This window comes from Cibotium barometz, chromosome 15 (genome assembly GCF_041138505.1).
Source record: "Cibotium barometz isolate CiBa-2024 chromosome 15, ASM4113850v1, whole genome shotgun sequence".
Lineage (NCBI taxonomy): Eukaryota > Viridiplantae > Streptophyta > Polypodiopsida > Cyatheales > Cibotiaceae > Cibotium > Cibotium barometz.
This window is the reverse complement of record NC_141060.1, coordinates 8,414,364-8,436,281: the sequence shown is the minus strand read 5'-3', so window position 1 is coordinate 8,436,281 and position 21,918 is coordinate 8,414,364. Positions and strand designations below refer to the sequence as shown.

The 21,918-nt window shown below is 40.7% G+C and overlaps 1 protein-coding gene across 1 annotated transcript; it reads right to left on the bottom strand.

The window, feature by feature from the left end:
• Window positions 1–12,997: 12,997 nt before the first annotated feature.
• LOC147630931 (uncharacterized) lies at window positions 12,998–20,512 on the bottom strand. The gene is made up of 8 exons (XM_086809951.1): window positions 20,473–20,512; window positions 20,245–20,280; window positions 15,287–15,382; window positions 15,039–15,136; window positions 14,733–14,847; window positions 13,819–13,943; window positions 13,600–13,673; window positions 12,998–13,073 (listed from the first exon to the last, which is right to left on the bottom strand). The coding sequence occupies exons 1-8, from the start codon at window positions 20,510–20,512 to the stop codon at window positions 12,998–13,000; spliced, it is 660 nt and encodes a 219-aa protein (XP_086666077.1).
• Between the last annotated feature and the right edge of the window lie 1,406 nt (window positions 20,513–21,918).

Genomic DNA, 21,918 nt, shown 5'->3' with positions numbered 1-21,918 from the left:
CATAGTACATTACAGTATACATCATTACACAATCCCACTACATGCATTTACAACAATGAAATATATTCAAAAATAAATCATGCATATGAGATGATAGAAATGTCATCAATTTAGAACATACAGTGACGGATTGGTTAGGGTTCGATCTCATCTTCAATAAGATCCATCCTTGTCAAACGATCAACATCAATATCCATTTGATCAATTGGTAAGGCTACGATTAAATTTATTCCACTATCGATATTCTGTACTCCATTGATAATGGTATCGATGTCCTGATCATCCTCATCAACATCACCATCATCCTCAATGGTAGGGTCATTCTCATGATCATGAGAAATGGCATGCTCATCCTCATTATCACGATCATCTCTTATTTCTTGATCATCGATCACAACATCTTCAATGGCATGTTCGACGTCATCTTCATTGCGGCTTGTTACATCCTCCATATGCTCCATATCAGTGAATGTATTATACATCACTTTGGAATGTGGTGCAATAGGGATGACGTACCACCATTTGATGTCATGCACCATTGGTAGATAGATAACCTACTCAAATACACACAGTACAGTAATTAATTAGCATATCAAAAGTCAAGGGGTACGCGAGCTTAGATATATATGTACATGAAACACATTAGTAAAAAAATGCATACCTGCTCACATTGTTGTGGCAATACGAGCCTATCTTTCTTTGTTTGCCAGAACTTTGTAGAGTCAATAGTTACATATCCACTTGCATGGCGTTTTATCGTTGCATCAGGCCCTTTTTCCACCACGTTCATTTTCCATTTGACATCCAAAACATACACAAAGAAGCGACGAAAGTCAAGCCTAAATATGTCTTGGATTATGCCACAATAATCATCCATTTTTCCATTATCTCCCTCAAAGCTACTAATGACACCGCAATCTTGTGTATTTCTCTTTTCATCAATTCTTTGTGTTCGAAAATGCTTGCCTTCACACCATATAGCATTGAACATAGTGCACTGGACCAAAATAGAAGCAATATTAATATTGTGTAAGCAATGTGAATAAATATTAAAAGCAAATCACTTACAACTAATGCAAAACATTAGTTCTATGTACCTTTGACATGCATCCTCGTGCATACTCCCATTCTTCCGCCGTGATATGCAGCCCCTCGTCACTCTCTGCTCTCTCCATTTCCTCATGCAACCAATCAACATGGATATCATTCGGAAGTGTTGCTAGATGCTTAGGGTACGCCTTCCGAGAGCCATGTTGCCTCCGAAAGAGAGCTCTTTCTGCTTGCCTTTTTGTCTTTGCATCCTCATATCTTGTAACCCATCTGCTCATCACATCACTATTAAGGATACAAGTGAAATTGAGATCATCAATCAATGTTCTGTCAATTACTTTACTCTGTCCTTAGCTTTTCCTTGAGGCACAATAGAGGTCATCCTCAAGTCCTCTTCATTGCTCCATAGTCGTGGCAAAGAGCTGTCCACCTGACCAAGAAATTCTGAAATATATACAAGAGACTCTTGTATCAACCAACCCTCGGCCATGCTTCCTTCAGGCCTTGCACTTTGCCTCACAAAGTCTTTTAAGGTCTTCATGAAGCGCTCTAGAAAGAACATCCAACGTGCATGCACAGTACCACATAAAGCAATTTCGTCCACTAAATGCACAATGAGATGTAGTTGACTTGTGAGAATGGTTCGCGGAAAAGTCTCCTCTACCAAACAAACCACCTCCACTGCCATAACACGCGCATCATCCAACGTGGCTGGATCAATTGCTTTGGAACTAACATATCTGAAAAATAAATAAATAGTACGTTATACCTCATGCACGTTCATTTTGCAAGGTATAATGAAGGGTGATCTGAGCATGGGTTTTACATACCTCACAAGCTCGCCCATCTTATAAATACATTTTTTCAAACTCTTATTCGCACAATGGTCGATGCTAGTAGGTAGTATGAACTGCGCACATAAGAGCACATTTATGGTTTATGGCATTACAAAATTTAATTTCAACGTACGTACAAGACTTGGAAAACACTTACTTGAAGCATCTTGTGCCAATCGTGGGACTTCAACCCATATAGTTGCTCAACGCCTCTTTTCTTAGTGGTTGTAAAGGCTCCCTTCAATGATCTCATGCATCCAGTGGGAGTACGCAAAGTGGTGATGGCCTGCTTTACCTGCTTCTCCTCTTTCTTTGATATAATCCATGGTGCAGGCGGAAGACGAACGTGCCCACCCACCTCTCGTGGCCAAGCTTGACGCATACGTCCTGCGACCCGCAAGTCCTCACGTACGCTAACATTGTCTCGTTTACCAGTAATATGTTCCCAAATACCAGATCCCACATTCTTGAAGATGTGCATGGGATCAAGAAGATGGTTGATCTTAAGATGGGTCCAATATGGCAGCCGAAAAAAATGGAGTACCTGCACAAGGGATTGCTCTATGTGACCTTTAATCCAATTAGAGACTACACAAAACAAGATTGAAAAAACATCACTATACCTGTTCATGCCATCTGGAGGAAGAATAGTTGTAGACTCCCAAATACGCTTCCAATCTTTTGCACGAAGTGTTTGTGGAGGAATGTTACTCTTACTAGCAACATATTTAGGATGATCTGAGGGGAGAAATCGATGATGATTATCGAATATAGTCTTACACAAACCATCAGCATACTCATGTACTAACGAAGGACCACAAACAGGACATGCATGTTTACCCGATGTTTTCAAACCTGTTAAAATATAAATAAAAGTTAGAATAATAAAGTCAAACCGTCTAATTAATATATATAGCCAATAGTAATAGAGTAGGGAGGTAATTAGAATTCTTACCAGAACAATCGCTGTATCCTGGAAAGTCATGCATTGTCCACATCAACACTGCTTTTAAGTCGAAGTGTCGAGAGGAGGGAGGCCTACTAATGTCCACCACCGCAACACCTCTCCATAGTTCCTCCAACTCATCAATCAGTGGTTCAAGATAAACATCCATATCCTTGACTTTATGTTTCCCTGGAATTAGAAGGGATAACATAAGATGTCCCTTCTTGATCGCCATTGATGGTGGAAGGTTGTAATTCACCAGCACAACTGGCCACACGCTGTATGCGGTGCTTTTGAAACCAAATGGATTCACTCCATCCATACCCAGGCCAAGTCTCAAGTTTCTGGGCTCTGTTTTAAAGCTGGGCCACTCATCTTCAATATGCTTCCAAGCAGGAGTGTCTGCGGGAATTCTCCACATGCCATCATCCGATCGATGTGAGGAATGCCATGACATGAGCTCTGCTATGGATTTGCACTTGAACATGTGTTTGATGCGAGGAATTATAGGAAAGTGTCGCAAGACTTTACGAGGTACATCAAAACTCTTCATATCTGTTCTGTACCTTGCTTCACCACAAGTGGGACATGTCAGAGCCTCCTTATGCGTCCCACGAAAGAGAATGCAATCATTGACGCATGCATGTATTTTATCATAATCCAGTCCTCCAAGAGATGTCACATAGCGCCTCGCTATGTCTCTTGAGGTGGGTAGTCTATTTTCCTTTGGAAGCATGTTTGACAATAGCCTGCATCCAATATCATCAATTATAATTAGTCTTAAATCCTAAACCTTAAACCACTAATTCAAATTTATAAGTTAGAATGCTTACTTCAACAATGCGTCAAGACTTGCATTGCTCCATCCATAAACTGTTTGTATATTAAGTAGTTCAAGGGAAGCACGTAAAACTGAGAATGTGCACCCTTCAAACACCGGTGTCGATGAAGCTTTATAAAGATGCTCTTGTTCCATATCATCGTCGTCCATACCTTTGGGATCATCCTTAAAAAGATTCCGCACCATATCATCAAGCACCTCCTCTTCCACAACTTCGTGGGGTGCAGGGCTATTGTCGTCCCTTTCCCACTCATCTCTGACAATAGATCCCGAAGCTCCAGCATCATCTCGTCGACGCTTTACGTGCTCTCGTCGCGCGTAGGGTACCATGTTAGGGTGTGGTACTGCATCCTGCTTTAATTTATCAAATTATATGTTACAACTCTATTAATTTAATTTGGATACCATGAGTCATTTGAATACCATCAATTTACATCTACTCACCTCTAAACCTGTTTGATTCCATTCTCCATACATGGAGATGTGATTCAAGGTAATTCAACGTGCTCGTACAATGCATCCTTGACATCGATTGCACATACATTTGATCCGTTGTCCCAACCACACATCGCGATTACGATGACGCATTGTCTCATCTTCCCCAGAACTGCTTGAAGAGGTTGATGACATCCTGTGTACAAACCAGAAAACACAAACTCATTATATATTTTTAATGAAAGCACAATATCGCGTGTATTCACGCGGCTATCTCCTAAAACTTGCTTCCTAAAAAACGCGTGTATTCACGCGGCTAATTTCTGCAAAACGCGTGTATAAACGCAGCTAAAATCCTATACACGCGAATATACCTGCGTTCGTAAACGCGAACATAAACGCGGCGGCATATTTAAACTAAAAATAGCCCGCCTTCCCCAAATATAGATTTTGAACTTAGAAATCAACAGTGCATGCGTTTTCGCCTGTTTTTGCCTCTTCCAACAGCAAGGAGGGAGCAGAGAAAGGAGCACACACACGGGAGAAGGAGGGAGCAGAGAAGGAGCAGAGAGGACTCACTTTTTCAGAGGTGAGTCACTTTGTCCTGTGCCTTGTCTCTTTTGTCAGATTTGTTTACTTTGCTCTTTGCTCTTTGGGTTTGTCTTTTTGCACACGATTGGGTTGCTGCATCCTGACAGGGGCGACAATGGCTGGTCCTTTTATAAGGACATTCTGTCTTTGTCGGGGGGTCGGTCTTTTCGAGAAATTTTTTTCGCAGGTCGCGTGTACAAACGCGTGTAGAAGCGCGTGTAACCTGTCTGCAGAGTTTTTTCACGCGCATATACACGCATTTTTGGCCGGGTGTATACACGCGTTTTTTGACGGGTGTATACACGCGTTTCTGCAGACAGAAAATTGCGGCGTTTCAGATTTCATGGTTTGCAGGCAATTGACTTGTGTAATGACAATGTGTGAGTCAAGAGACAGCCCATGATGTACATGATGATGTTTGTTGCAGGTTCTTTATGGATATTCCAGGTTCTTCATCCGATCCATTTGCGTACAGCAATTGGTTGATGGAGATGATGAATCACTTTGGGCGCCAACCTGGTCCGGTTGAGCTTACAGAGTATATGTATGCCCATCCCCCTCCTTCCCTGCCTGGTATCTATACCCCTACCGCGAGTATCCAGGGCACTCCAGTGCCGTCTATTCCTCCGAGTCGGACGAGACGGCATGCAGCTTCTCCTCTTCCACGTCCACCGAGGAGACATACCTCGTCCCAGACACACTCACGTACACCCTCACAGCCACCATCACGTGCTCCCTCAGAGCCACCGTCACGTCAGGGCTCACAGCCACCGTCACGTAGACAATCCCCCAGTCGTGACTCCACCCGCAGCAGTAGGAAGAGTGGGAGTGGAGGATGCGGCGGGTGCTTTGGTGGGGGAGGTGGGGGAGGTGGGGGAGGTAGTAGGGCACGGGGTGAGAGAGGAGATAGAGGGAGAAGAGTTAGAGGAGACAGTTCGGAAGAGGAGGAGATGAGAGAGATGGAGAGAGTGGTTTGCTATGATGTGACGGATAGGGGCGGGATAGTGATGGATGCGAGGGGGAGGGAGGTAATGGAGTACATGCGTGGGGTAGTATCAAACTCATATAGAAATTGTTTTATTAAATTTAAAGATCAAAATAGCCGATTAGTTGGGGAGGTGATAGAGGCTGTACACAGTCGGTACCCCAATCCCCCACATGCTACATTCTCGGATGTATGGGGAAGGATGCGAATAAGGGAGATCTTAAGTAATAAAAGATCTCACCTTAAAAAACTCGCGTACGATGACCGGCTAAATGTAGCTGCGGGTGGCTATCCTGCCGAGAAACCTGCCACTGCGCACAAACGCGAGTGGAAGGAGGCAAAGAAACGAGCAGAGGGTGGCGTGAAGAGCAGGCAGCATGTGGAGGCACGACGGATCCAGATGGAGACCGTTGGATCTTCGCATTTCGGATCTGGCGGCGTCGAGTCATGGGAGGCAGAGTTCGTAAGTATCCTGTCACTTTATTTGATTGTTTACTTAATTCATTGATTCTATGAATTGTTTTAATCTTACAAATTGTGTTGATTATGATACAGCGACGGGTTACGGGGAGGAAGCCCACAACCCACGATACTGCGTATGCTCGCCGGCATAGCAGACGTGACACGTGGGCCATCTTCAGAGCCGAGGGACGTATTACGGACGCGCAGTTTGAGTTGGCCATGAGACCATACGGTCGACAGGTACTTGAAAATTCGTAACGAATGGTTTTGGTTTATTGAATTGCATATATATATACTTATATACTATATATTACTTGAACAGGCACAAGCTGCTGATGATCCACCGGCCGCCGCTGCAGAGGGTGGACGTGAGCACTACTCCTCGGACATTCCGACCGATGCGAGCTCATCTGAGCATGGGGGGAGCACCGAGTCATCATCTGGGTCTGAGTAGTACTCAGACTTGTAGTATCACATTCCATATTTAGGATGTGATTGTATATATTTTTTTGTAAACTCAAGCCATGGGCTACTTCGAGATATGGACTCCCTTGTATACATGTATGAAATTTTGATAGTAATATTGAATTGATTGATCGATAGTATTACATTCATGTCTGTCTTGAATCGTGTAATGACAATGTATGCATTCATGTCGTTCTTGTCTTAATCTCCCTCGTGCATATGTTCTTCGTGGATGGTCTAATGGGATGGTCTAATGCACCAAAAACCCTAAACCAGAGAGTGCTATTGGGTGCTGGAATGCTGGAACAGTATTCAGGCACCAAATAGCACTCTCTGAATTTTTTTTGGCTCTCTGTTCGCGTGTATAAACGCGTCAAAACTGCTAAAATTCGCGTGTATCGACGCGGATACCCTAGAAATTACGCGTGTATTAACGCATATAAAGTGGCAATAACGCGTGTATGAGCGCATCTAAATTAAAGAAACGCGTGTATACAGGCAAGTACAAACGCGTCTGGGACATGGGAACTGAACAGGATGCGGCTATACACCCGTGTATAAGCGCGTCTAATATAATAAGAAGCGTGTATAGGGGCGTGTATTAACGCGTCTGTGAAAAAAAACGCAGCTATACACCCGTGTATACGCGCGTCTGAGAGGTACTTTAGACGCGGTTTTACACGCATGTCTCTGGCCGCGATTATACACGCGCTGATACACGGGCCCACTACTTTTCTTCACAAGTCATTTTTAGCGGCTAAGAGCGCGGGTATGAGCCCAATCCCTTGTAGTGGTAGCATGTGCTAGTCTTGCATTTGCACTTTATGTTATACTCAATGGGGATGGCATGGGTTGTGCAAAGGCAATCATCCTATGCACTTCATGGGAGATCTCTAATTATATCTCATTAGTTCACTTTTTTAGTGTTTGGCATCCCAGTATAATATTAGGTATCCTTAGGCTTATGCAAGTAAGCTCATGTTCCATCTCATAGGTTTCATGCCATGTCTACATGTTTCTTTTAACCTAAGGTTAACGGCAACCACCAAAAACATCTTGTCAAGACCTTGTACACAATGAATAATGGAGAAGTCATAATCAACAAACAAGATTAGAAGACATATCTTAGTATCTAGCTTGTGGAAGAGCTAAGAAAAGTGCTTGGATGTTTGCAGTTAAAAAGGGATGGCCCACGGACATCAAGAACTATCAATTGGTCGCCTACATCATGCAATGTCTACCCAAAGCATGATTTTAGATGTGTGTAGCATGTGCTAATCTTGCATTTGCACTTTTTGTTATACTCAATGGGGATGGCACGGGTTGTACAAAGGCAATCATCCTATGCACTTCATGGGAGACCTCTAGTCAATGTAAATGCCCGTGGCCATTACGTGGCATGTATATAAGTGACTTTAACTAATGAGAAAGGGACATTCCCTTATCTACTATTTGAAAGTGTGCTCTTGCTGCTTCTCCTCTACCTCTACCATATCCTCTTGTCCTCTTGCTAGTGCTTGTGTGAGAGTGAGTGTGTGTGAGAGTCTTTTCCTCTTGCCCTCTTGATCTTGCCAAGCCTTGCTAGTGAGAGAGAGTGTGAACTATTGTCTTGCATAGTGGAGCATGGTCTTGCGTAACAACGAGAAGTGCTAAACTCTACATAGATAACTTTTGTGGTGTGAAAGTGGGAGGTGGGTCTTCTCAAGTTCTAGCCTGCATTCGTTTGGTTTCCTCTTCCATGAGATGGCAAATAAGCTACAAAGTTCCCCATGACACACAAAACGTGAGTAATCTTCACATGGCTAGCTTCTTATTAGTGAGTGTTGTGTATTTGGGTTTTTCTTTGGCACCGCTAGAGCAAGAAGCATGGTGGTTTACGTTAACACTTGTTTTGACTCATGTGTAGATCTTGTTTTTATTGGCCACGTTGTGAAAGACCCGTGAGAGCCTTAATGATATGTATGCTTCTTAAACTTTTTGAAGTTTGACATTTTTTTCAACTACCATATTGAGTTGATACAATCTCGAAGAAGGAACTTCTTTGGTCCAAAAAAGAGTAGAATCTCATAGAAGGAATTTATTTGAGAGAAACAAATTCACTATTGAATCCAAAAACAAAAAATGTTTTTTTCTTACAAACTAGTGTTAAACATTTTACAGAAAGCTTATGTTTGATAATCACCTTTCCTCAACTTAATAGCCAAACACTTCCTGAATTAGCTTAACTTTTTACATCTTGTATCATCTTGCAACTCCTAAATTGGTGCAAATAAATAATAGCAAAACACTTCTTGAATTAGCTCATCTTACCTAAATTGGAGAAGAGTGACTCTTATATATATTGCACTAAGCCATATCTCTCACAACCCATTTGTATTGGCACCCCCAAAATGTTTGGTGTCATGCCTCCAATACGGGTAGGAGGCATAGTGAGAAGGGTAGCCAAGGGCCACAAGATGTGAAGTCAATATGAAGGGTAGCCAAGGGCCACTAGATGTGAAGTCTATATGAAGGGTAGCCAAGCCATATGAAGGCTAGGGCAGCCAAAACCATTGGGAAATAGCCTGCATCGACGCATGGTGCTTCATAGTGGTTTTGGCGATGGCCTTCATATGGCTTAGGTTTCGATTTCCCCTTGGCCTACACATGGCCTACACATGGCTTGTCTAGCCTTTGTTTTGGACTTTCCCATCAAACTAATCATACACCCTAGAGTACCATGACCTGCATAGTGATAAAAATACATGCAAAAAATTGGCACGCTTTTTTTGAATTGAATAAAAATATACTCCCCAAATAGATAGTGAGTATAGCCTTTGTTTTGGGCTTTCCCATCAAACCAATCATCCAACCCAGAGTACCACGACCTGCATAGTGATAAAAATACATGCAAAAAACTGGCAGGCTCTTTTTGAATTGAGTAAAAATATACTCCCCAAAAAGATACTGAGTACACCCAACAACCATGTAGTTAATCAGTCTAATTAGTCCTTCAACATTGTGGATACATATGGCACTATTCTTTTCAAATGGTTATGGCCTTGGCCTTGATATGGTTAGCCTATTATTGGATATAGACATTAACTCTATGTACAATTCTTGCACATAGAAACCCTCCACATAAAAACCCTCATCATCAAGGAACTACCTTAAAAGAGTTGCTTAAACAATATTCTTGCTTAGGAATTTTCCATGTATACCTATGTGCATGTATCTTCTACCTCAAACAATGTATTGGTGCAAGTCTATGTGCATGTCTATATCCATGGTAGCAAAGCCAAGTGTAGTCCAAGGCCACACCATTGGGAAGCAGCCCACGTCAACGTGGGCTTCTTCCCATTATGAACTTGGCCTACATGTTTCTTTTAACCTAAGGTTAATGGGAACCACCAAAAGCATCTTGTCAAGGCCTTGTACACAATGAATAATGGAGAAGTCATCATCAACAAACAACGAGATTAGAAGACATATCTAGCTTATGGAAGAGCTAAGAAAAGGGCTTGGATGTTTGTAGTTAAAAAGGGATGGCCACCACGGACATCAAGAACTATCAATTGGTCGCCTAAACCATGCAATGTCTACCCAAAGCTTGATTTTAGATGTGTGTAGCATACACTAATCTTGCATTTGCACTTTATGTTATACTCAATGGGGATGGCATGGGTTGTACAAAGGAAATCTTCCTATGCACTTCATGGGAGATCTCTAGTTAATTCCCATTAGTTCACTTTTTTAGTGTTTGGCACCCAACTAAAGTCAATGTAAATGCCCGTGGCCATTAAGTGGCATGTATATAAGTGACTTTTACTAATGAGAACGGGACATTCCCTTGTCTACTGATTGAAAGTGTGCTCTTGCTCCTTCTCCTCTAGCTCTTTACCATATCCTCTTGTCCTCTTGGTAGTGCTTCTGTGAGAGTGAGTGTGTGTGAGAGTCTTTTCCTCTTGCCCTCTTGATCTTGCCAAGTCTTGATAGTGAGAGAGTGACAGTGAACTATTGTCTTACATAGTGGAGCATGGCCTTGGGTAACAACGAGGAGTGCTAAACTCTACATAGACAACTTTTGCAGTGTGAAAGCGGGAGGTGGGTCTTCTCAAGTGCTAGCATGAATTCGTTTGGTTTCCTCTTCCCTGAGATGGTGGATAAGCTATGAAGTTCCCCATGACACACAAAACGTGAGTACTCTTCATGTGACTGCATGGTAGTTTACGTTATCACTTGTTTTGACTCATGTGTAGGGCTTGTTTTTATTGGCCATGTTGTGAAAGACCCGTGAGAGCCTCAATGATATGTATGCTTCTTAAACTTTTTGAAGTTTGACATTTTTTTCGACTACCATATTGAGTTGATAGAATCTCGAAGAAGGAACCTATTTGATCGAAAAAAGAGTAGAATCTCCTAGAAGGAATTTATTTGAGAGAAATGAATTCACTATTGAATCCAAAAACAACAAATGATTTTTTTTCTTACAAACTAGTGTTAAACATTTTATAGAAGCTTATGTTTGATAATCACCTTTCCTCAACTTAATAGCAAAACACTTCCTGAATTAGCTCAACTTTTTACATCTTGCAGCTCCTAAATTGGTGCAGATAAATAATAGCAAAACACTTCTTGAATTAGCTCATCTTTCTTTATCTTTTATCAAGTGAGTGTGAATACCCGTGGTGAGTAAGTGACATGTATATAAGTGGCTTTAACTAACGAGAAAAGGGACATTCCCTCCTTGAGTGTTGATTGAAAGTGTGCTCTTGCTCCTTGTTCTCTAGCTTTCTACCCTATCGTCTTGTCCTCTTGGTAGTGCTTGTGTGAGAGTTTTTTCCTCTTGCTCTCGGTCTTGCCATGTTTTGCTAGTGAGAGAGTGAGAGTGAACTATGGTCTTGCACAATGGAGCAAGGTCTTGCAACAATGGGGAGTGCTAAGCGCTACAAAGACAACTTTTACGATGTGACAGTGAGAGGTTGGTCTTCTCAATTGCTAGCGTGCATTCGTGTGGTTACCTCTTCCATGAGATGGTGGATAAGCTACGAAGTTCCCCCCCACAACACACAAAAGGAGAGTACTCTTCATATGGCTAGCTTCTTGTTAGGAGTGTTGTGTATTTGGGTTTTCCATTAACACCACTACCAGCAGAGCGAGCATGCTAGTTTGTGTTAACAGTTTTTTTACTCATGTGTAGGGCTTGTTTTTAATGGCCACATGGGATCCGAGAGAGCCTCAATGATATGTATGCTTCTTAAACTTTTTGAAGTTTGAGATTTTTTTCGACTATCATATTGAGTTCATAGAATCTCAAAAAAGGAGCTTATTTGATCTAAAAAAGAGTAAGATCTCCTAGAAGGAATTTATTTGAGAGAAAAAAACTCACTATTGAATCCACAAACAACAAATGATTTTTTTTCCTTACAAACTAGTGTTAACATTTTATAGAAATCTTATGTTTGATAATCACCTTTCCTCAACTTAATAGCAAAACACTTCCTAAATTAGCTCAACTTTTTATATCTTGTATCACATTGCAACTCCTAAATTGGTGCAAATAAATAATAGCGAAACACTTCTTGAATTAGCTCATCTTTCTTTATCTTTTATCATTTGGCAACCTCTAAATTCGTAAAAATAAATAAATGACCTTTGTTATGCACAAAACAAACTTTTTCGAATGGCATATATAACTTAAGTTGTCTCAAAACATCAGGTAATAATAATTGTACAAATTTCTTGGCCTACTTGTGTTTATTTGTATGTAATTATTATAATTTCTAACCAAGAATACCTTCAAACTCAAAATATGATAAGATTTTTTTAAATATCCTAGCTAAGCCAAATGAACACACACATGCATACACACAAAGAAAACTCATCAAAGATTGCCTATTCATTATGGGATGTAGAACACCATTGTTAGAATGTCTATTCTTTAAAAGAAATTGTAAGTTATCTTATAATCAACTCTGGATTTCCATTTTCTATTGAGAATGGCAGGATTAGGAGATGAGATGACCATTAGGAAAACTTTTATTCACAACAAAAAAAGAAATACGTACAACAAAAAAAAGAAGAGTGTAGATAGAACAATGATTTTTTAAAACATAAAAACCACAAGAAGGATGATTGAAGAGCATCTACCGTGAACCATTTTTCAACTCTATAAAAGCATCTTTCTTTTCCAAACAAACCGAATTCTAAACCACATTCATGAATCAAAAAAGAGGCCATCCAAAAAATGGGCAAGATTCTCTATCTTCATACTACAAGAGCAGAAGCCAACTATATTGTTCCTGCTCCTCTCTTAATTAACTCCATCAAAGAAATCCAAAGCTAGCTTCTGATACAAAATGTATTGTCTATGAATTCATGCTTGTAGCGTGCTTAATGATCTCTTATCACATTGCTAGTGTCGAGTTTATCGACCTAAACATTGCACTAGGATTGCTCAACACATTGGCCACATACTCTTTCCTGTAAATTCAACCAAAAGCCTGTTAATAGTTAGAGACATTGCAACACCGTCAACAACAGATTATGATGATGCAAAACCAACAATTCACTATATACATGCGTATACGAAAGATAAATTCTTTGTGAAGGAAAACCAAATTATGCAAATATTTAAAGTAGATATATCATGATAATGCAAGACTACCTACTCATGGGTGTGGATTGTCTTGTCTTTGTAAAGACATGTTATTGAAAAAAAAAAAGAGAGGAATACTAGCTGGAGATAAGTCTCACTTAATCTAAAAATGTTTTTTTTTTCCAAATAGAGGAAGGAATGAATACTAGTTATTGGAGATAAGTTTCACTTCATCTAAAGTCTGTGTGAAAAGTTCAAGGAGGTGACTGATAGTAACAAGAAGAATACAGACAGATTATAACAAGCTCCTGAACCGATTAGAGTGTTACCAAGACATTCGCTTCATAGTACATAAAAATGATAGCCTATCACTCCTCCTACAAAGAGAGAAAGAGAGGATGATAAATTTACCTCGACTCTATCTCATCTCCATCAGGTTTAAGAAGATCGATCCTCGTGGGAACCTCTGTGTATAGAAGAACTGCCTGCGTTGGTAAGGTAATTGGTAGATTAAGATTAATGAAACCGAAATAATAGTGAGGGAATATGATCAAGGAGTGTGTGCAAAGATCAAGGATTGGTTGATCCTAGTATTTACGCGCCGCGAGTCAAAAAGATAATCATATGTACCTTAATGTAGTCTTCGGTGTCGAGCGTGAATCGATGGTACATTCCTGGCGGCAAGGTAATCATATCTCCCTTTTTGACAGTAAACCTTATCCAGCTGTTATCGTAATCTCTTATGTCCCAATAACCTACGTAGAAAGGCTAGATATGATTAGCATTAGCTTAGCTGCACTTCCTAGTTATAAGTGCAATGCTACACATACCAGGTTATATATATATATATATATATATATATATAACATTACACAAAAACAAGCCTAGGTTTTTAGTTTGCATATTGAAGCCTAATTTGAATATCTGCTCGACGATGGTGCCGATGGCTTCTCTACCCTCCTCCTCGCGTTTTCTTGCTTTCAAGTCTTCTTTCCGGAACATCATCATGCCCAAATTTGTTTCGCCCAAATCCTCGCACACGCACACTTCGTCTTCTCATGCTAATGCTGCTCGTTGTTGCGTTCCGCATGAGAGAGCAAGACGGAGACCCTACCTTCGTAGCTCTACCCTTGTAGCATATCGTTCCCTTTCCAAGACTTTGGAGGAGGAGGAGGAGCAAGCTATCAGCAAGTCATGCAATGTTGAAATACATTTTCGCTGCCTGAGGTGTGAGTGCAGAGTCACCACAAATCATAGGTTGATGGGATGTGTGACCACACCACCATGATCATGACATAGGTAGGCGCTGGTGGTAGATAAAGTTCCGTGAGTTGCCCACTGCAGCACAGCACAGTGGAGGAGGGCGACGTATATATGCAAGAAGATGAACGTCGTTGACAGCTACTTGACCGGAATTTGGGTTGCTTGGGAGCCAATAGGGTTGACGTTGGTCGGCGCGTCGTACATGTAGGAAGGGGTAATTAATAATTATGCAATATCATCGAAGATTTTCATGACCAAATAAAGTGACTGATTTAATTTACCACGGCCTTCAAGGATAAGTCGGCTTTCTTCATAGGGATGCAGATGTTCCTGAAAGAAGTGTTCAGTCTTCTGCTCAAAGTTGTCCATAACGCCAGGTGCTACAGTTATCGTCTCCTGCATCATGGTAGTAATTACAAACCAAAATCATATCACATATGCATGCATGCAGTAGTAGTAGTAGTAGTCGTCACCTTCATTCATTTGCATTAGTAAGCTGCACTAGTACTGCGTTTTTATAATGCCATATCATAGGAATCAAATACCAAACGATTAATTATTGCTAGCTGCAATAACAAGCTGATTACCCAATAAACGTAGCCATGGTCGCCTTTTACTCTCTCGAGCGTAGGGTCTCTCTCCCAGTTGCAGTCAACATCTATTTTCCAATGTAAGACGCCGAGTTCTACACGAAAATTAAATTAACAAAGAGTAAAACCTCCCTTAGGCCTTGAGCATCATGACGCAATCTTTAACGCAGCAAACAAGCTGACTGTTAAGCTTACTGTGCGTTGAGTTGATAACGAAAAGAGTTAAACTTGACGAAACATGTCACCTTTCAAGTGTTCCTTTGATACTGGGCGATTAGGAACGTATTTGTGAGGAAGCCTGCGGTCATCATCTGCGGGATTGTACACCCAAGCCTCCACAGCTTCTTCTAATTAGCTATCCTGCGAGAAAGCAAGCTGCCTAAGGACGTTAGTCTTGTGATACCAGGAAGCTAAGCTGGTACAAAAACCTCAGTATAAAAAGGTAACCCCCCAAAAAAAAAACTACAAGTAATTGATGAAAAAAGCAACGCCATGTACACAGACAAGGAATTAAACGCTTCGCCGCTCATAAGAAACGCAATGTTGTCTTGCGCCTGCTCCCCACAAAACTCTTATATAGAGAGGTGTGAGCCATATTATATTAATTTCTTTCATTTTGTGAGAACGATGCGCTCTAGTTTGACGAAGGCCGCAAGTGTGAGCATAATTTCATTTTGTGTGAAATATAAACAATAAATAGATCACATTTAGATTCGAGGGTTAAATATAAACAATACTAAGATCACATTTAATTTTGTGTAAAATATACACAAAATAATAAGAACACATTTAGATTCGAGGGGACGCTAGGCGAACACCACAGCTTTGCTTTGCCTGCTGCCACAATGCAAAAATTACACTGGACACAAGGTTAAGATATTAGCAAGCCCTTGCACCTCCAATATCCCACTCCACATCATCTTATGGCCCTAAACTAAGCGGGCACACAACCATCCTTGGGCTTCTCTGCGCTTATTTAAGCCCTATTCTAAGGTGAGAGTCTAAACAACATCCAACCACTACAAGAGATCACCCTAATACCGTAATACCGTTGTATATACCGAAGATTTAGATTTGGTTTTTTTGCCTAAAACTACCCACACTGATCATTATCACTGTCGGTATTGAATCGTCAATAATATTTATCGCTCAACCGTTGTCTTTATAAACTAGTATACTGATGCTACCTACTGTGATTGGTATATGCATCGGGCATCGATGTTTTTACTGACATAAATATCGATGCAAATATCAATGTTTATTTCGACATAAATACCGACACTGGTATAAATCTTTTTTTTTGGGTGAAATGAGACAGATTCAAGTAGTTTGTCCCAACCTGTCTCGTTGTGCCCATACTACCTAGCTAGTAACTTTAAATATAAACACATTAAAAACAAAGATGTAGAAAAGATAATCAAATTTATGCATATTTTTGTGTGGAATTCGGAAAACTAAAAAGTGCACAGATATTCATATTCAAGATGCGATAACTCATCATTGACATTAAGAAACCTCACAAGAAGTATAAAACTCCAAATACGGTATTAGAAAATCTTGATACTTTGGAAATTTTGCAAGTTGTCTTGCAAACAAAAAAAAAATAGTGGATCTAGCGCTCTTAAAAAAATTACGAACATAGCTCTTACAAAGAACATTTGAAAGTTGTCTTACAAAAAAAAAGAAACTGAGAGGCCCATGTAAGAGCTACTAGTCGTGATCACATCAACGCATCTTTCCACTTCTCGTGGCTTCGACTTGCTAAATATGCTAAATACTCTTCCTTCAATGGGCATGGTTATACTAAAGAAGAGTATGATTTCACGTGGTCTCACGGAACTACATCCTTGTTTGACAAGATGGAGCGAGAAAGGCAAGAGCTCAATTGGGCCCATATTGTCAACTATGTAAGTATATAATATCGTCAAACATTAAACTTTTTAGTTTTCTAAATTTCACACATAAATTATGTGTATCATTTATCTTTCTGTACTTTATCTTTTTTATGTTACATTGTCATGATAAAACTTATGGTTCTATTCCTCAATGTAGGGAGTATCTTGCAAAAAGAAAGAGATGAAGACTTACAAAGTATGTACAAAAGTGATCGATGCCACCAACACAAAGGTGAGAAGTACCTGAACCTTTGAGGCGTACTTTATGAGCATCTCATTGTAATTGCTTGTACTTATTGGGGGTGTTACAAACCTCCACCTTAGCTTTCCTTCGGTCTTTGATGTTGAGATACATGGGCTTACTCTTTCTTTTATTTAAATTTACATCTCACACCTCAAACCTTCAATGGCTCGTTAGATCTCTCATTCTCTTGAGCATGTAATTATTTGTTGAATTGCTGGAAGAGATTTGAGACTAGGAACCCTCTATGAAGCTACTCAAGAATGCAATTCTTTTATTCTTCTGGTTGGTCATGCCACTTCATGAGGATGTCATGGCTAAACTGCACACTACAGAGGTGAGTGTCAATACCCTACCACCTGGCTTATCCTCAATGATGGACCTATCATCATAGCATCTATAGGAGTATAGGGACCCTGATGCTATAGAGCAGGGAGTAAAGGGAGTGCGAGAAAAAGGAGTGTCTACCCAAGTGAAGTCTAGAGGGATGCCACGAGTGGCTCTAGGAATGAAACCCAAAGTTATTCTAGAAGTGACACCCTGATAAGTATATGGAGTAGTCTTAACAAAATGTGTAGGAGGATGATGTGGTGTAGTAGTAGCATCACTACCACCTCCACATAACAAAATGTGGAGGATGATGTGGTGTAGTAGGAGGATGATGTGGTGTAGTAGTAGCATCACTACCACCTCCACATATACTAGTGCTAAAAGCACCACCACCACTAGCACTACCACTTCCATTACCACTAGCCCTACTACGTAATGGCTACTACCACTATGGCTACAATGAGACCTGTGTCATGAACTCTTTGCATCACTAGCAACAGTTTGAACACTCGGGGTGGTGGGACTCAATGAGTCGAGAATGGGTGAGGTGAGCTCCAACCGAGCTATCTCATGTTGGCTCAAGGGGGAACACTTGGAAGGAATTTTGGATCTCATCCTATGTGCAGTCTCGTAGATTACTAGACATGGCTACTTTAAAACAAAACGTGGATTCAGCTCAAAACAAAGCATACTTTTGCATAGAAAATCATAAATATAAAAAGAGCTTGTGTGTACGAGCTTACCTCCAGCGGTTGAGAACAGCTAATGTCTCAAATAAGGTGAAAGACCAACAATAGCTTACCTCCAGTATGTATACTCTATAGTCTATGTATACATAGCGTGCATAGTGTATAAATACATTCTTATGCCTATACACGCATTCATAATCTATGCTCTATACTTTATGATCTATGCGTATAAAGAGTATGCATAATCTATGCATACGTAAAGAGTATGCATGTTCTATGCATACGTAGCATGCATACCTTATACATGCATAGAGTATAGATTAAGCATAGAGCATCTATACTTTTTATGTGTGCATGCTCTATAGTTTTTATACATGTATAGAATATAGACTATGTGATCTCTATGCTTTATGCATGCATAAAGAGAGCATGGTTTATGCATGCATAGAGTATGTGTGCTCTAGGCATGCATTGAGTTGTGCAAGCTCTAAGGCTGCATAGAGCCACCATAGAGCATGTAGTATACTGTATGCATGCATAGCTCTTTATGCATATAGCCTCTATAGAGGACACATTAAGTAACGACACATCTTTCCATTGTAAATCCAGCATGCCAATAGGTTGCTATGCCGTTTACTCAGCATTGGGTTGAGGTGTTGTAGTAGGCATTATGGCTTGTGGGGCTGTGATGGAAAAGGTAAATCCAATTGTGTTGAGGTTTGAAATAATTAGTGACGAGCACTTGCACGTGTGCGGCACTCAGAAGTCTCATGACCACTCTCTCCTTGAATAAATATGTTCCTTTTCTTAGCCTTCATTCCATGTTGGATTACTTTCAAAAAATTTGTGAAATTCATCTCCGTTAAAGTGTTACCCACCACTAAAGTGTTACCCTTAGCAATGGGTTTAATAGTAGAAGTGGTATCACATTTAGAATCTAATGCTTTGGCTCCCTTGACCATCAGATTATCTTCTACTTGGATGGCATTTGTTGTGTTACTTTATCCCACATAGTGATCCTTCTAATGACTAAGCCGTTATAGGAGGTCGCTTCATGCGTAAGGCGACGGATGAACCTATCCACAGTAGGGTGATTATTTGAATAACCTTCAGGTGGAAGGCAATGAGAGTTTGAATGCTTGAGACATCTAATGAAATGTCTAACTGATTCCTCTTCTTCTCTCTAGGCTTTGTGTAGCTATGAAGCTAACCACTAGTTTATTCTCAGAGGTGGGTACATATGGCATGATTTGAAGGGAAGCCTCCATTGCAATTTGAGTCTCATCCAAATTCTCTTCCCCCCCACTTCATCCATCCCACTGCCATCTCTAGAAGCCTCTTTCAACTCATCAATTGATGGAGGACTAACTTTCTCCACTGTTTTCCTTTCGCAACACTCGATTGCTCTTTCTTTTCACTGTATGTCTTTGTTTCGTGGAATTTTTTCTCTCCATCTTCTGAACACAAACAAACACACAACTAAATCATGCTTGAAGAATATGAATTAGTCCTTCCACATTACAACAACTACAACATAATAACTCCTAAGAGATTCCATACAATAAAATGGCTCATGACATAACACTTTAAGTTACCATACATTAGGGAACAAGCCAAGCTCAAGGTAACCATGATTACCAACGTGAACTTCGTTAGTCCTTATGATGCCATGCCGCCCCTTCTCTTGCACAAAGATGCTGATCATACTACAATGTCACACCATTAAAATATTGAAGTTTGTCTACAACACAAATCGGAACCACCCCGCAGAACTACCACCGAGACTTAATCCTAGCCTTGCATAATGTATGGTACAAATGGTGGAACGCTCATTGGTTTTCTAAAACCCAGCCATCCGTGTGCCATGGCCAAAAGCATTGGGAAGTAGCCGGCATAGACGTGGACTACTTGTCAATGGTTTTGGCCATGGCAGACGGATGGCTTGGCTACCCTTGGATTCACCCTTGGCCTACATATGCCCTACACATGGCATGGCTAATTAAAAAAATGCTACAAAGCTTAATGCTATTCTCATGCACAATGAAGACATTGAGAAGTAGAGAGGAGGAGAAGAGCACTTGACTCTTATATATAATGCACAAACCCACATCTCTTAGAGCCCATTTGTATTGGCACCCCCAAAATGTTTGGTGTCATGCCTCCAATAAGGGTAGGAGGCACAGTGTGAAGGGTAGCCAAGTTCCATGAGATGTGAAGTCTATATGAAGGGTAGCCAGGCTATGTGTGTGCCATTTGCCAAATCCATTGGGAAGCACCCCGCATCGACACGGGTTGCTTCTCAATGATTTTCGCCATGGCACACAGATGACCGGGCTACCCTTGGATTCACCCTTGGCATACATATGGCTACAGATGGCATGGACAGTACATGATTTTTAACAAAATGCTACAAATATTAATGCTAATCTCATGCACAATGAAGACATTGAGAAGTAGAGAGAAGGAGAAGAGTGACTCTTATATATAATACACAAAGCCACATCTCTCACAACCCATTTGTATTGGCACCCCCAAAATGTTTGGTGTCATGCCTCCAGTAAGGGTAGGAGGCATAGTGAGAAGGGTAGCCACATCACAGTAGTAGTAGTAGCATCATTACCACCTCCACATATACTAGTGCCAAAACCACCACCACCACTAGCGCTACCACTTCCATTACCACTAGCACTACTACGTAATGGCTACTACCACTATGGCTACGATGAGACCTGTGTCATGAACTCTTTGCATCACTAGAAACAGTTTGAGCACTCGGGGTGGTGGGACTCAATGAGTTGAGAATGGGTGAGGTGAGCTCCAACCGAGCTATCTCATGTTGGCTCAAGGGGGAACACTTGGAAGGAATTTTGGATCTCATCCTATGTGCAGTCTCGTAGATTACTAGACATGGCTACTTTAAAACAAAACGTGGATTCAGCTCAAAACAAAGCATACTTTTGCATAGAAAATCATAAATAGAAAAAGAGCTTGTGTGTACGAGCTTACCTCCAGTGGTTGAGAAGAGCTAATGTCTCAAATAAGGTGAAAGACCAACAATAGCTTACCTCCAGTATGTATACTCTATAGTCTATGTATACATAGCGTGCATAGTGTATAAATACATTCTTATGCCTATACACGCATTCATAATCTATGATCTATGCGTATAAAGAGTATGCATAATCTATGCATACGTAAAGAGTATGCATGTTCTATGCATACGTAGCATGCATACCTTATACATGCATCGAGTATAGATTAACCATAGAGCATCTATACTTTTTATGTATGCATGCTCTATAGTTTTTATACATGTATAGAATATAGACTATGTGATCTCTATGCTTTATGCATGCATAAAGAGAGCATGGTTTATGCATGCATAGAGTATGTGTGCTCTAGGCATGCATTGAGTTGTGCAAGCTCTAAAGCTGCGTAGAGCCACCATAGAGCATGTAGTGTACTCTATGCATGCATAGCTCTTTATGCATATAGCCTCTATAGAGGACACATTAAGTAGCGACACATTTTTCCATTGTAAATCCAGCATGCCAATAGGTTGCTATGGCGTTTACTCAGCATTGGGTTGAGGTGTTGTAGTAGGCATTATGGCTTGTGGGGTTGTGATGGAAAAGGTAAATCCAATTGTGTTGAGGTTTGAAATAATTAGTGACGAGCACTTGCACGTGTGCGGCACTCAGAAGTCTCATGACCACTCTCTC

What these genes read in the sequence shown, in the direction of transcription:
- LOC147630931 (XM_086809951.1), bottom strand. Translation starts at nt 20,512, where the DNA reads ATGGCGAAAATCATTGAGAAGCAACCCGTGTCGATGCGGG. An exon ending in ATCAAAGGAACACTTGAAAG is followed by an intron (nt 15,137 to 15,286) that starts GTGACATGTTTC and finishes ATTTTCGTGTAG; the next exon opens with AACTCGGCGTCTTACATTGG. An exon ending in ACCATGGCTACGTTTATTGG is followed by an intron (nt 14,848 to 15,038) that starts GTAATCAGCTTG and finishes ACCATGATGCAG; the next exon opens with GAGACGATAACTGTAGCACC.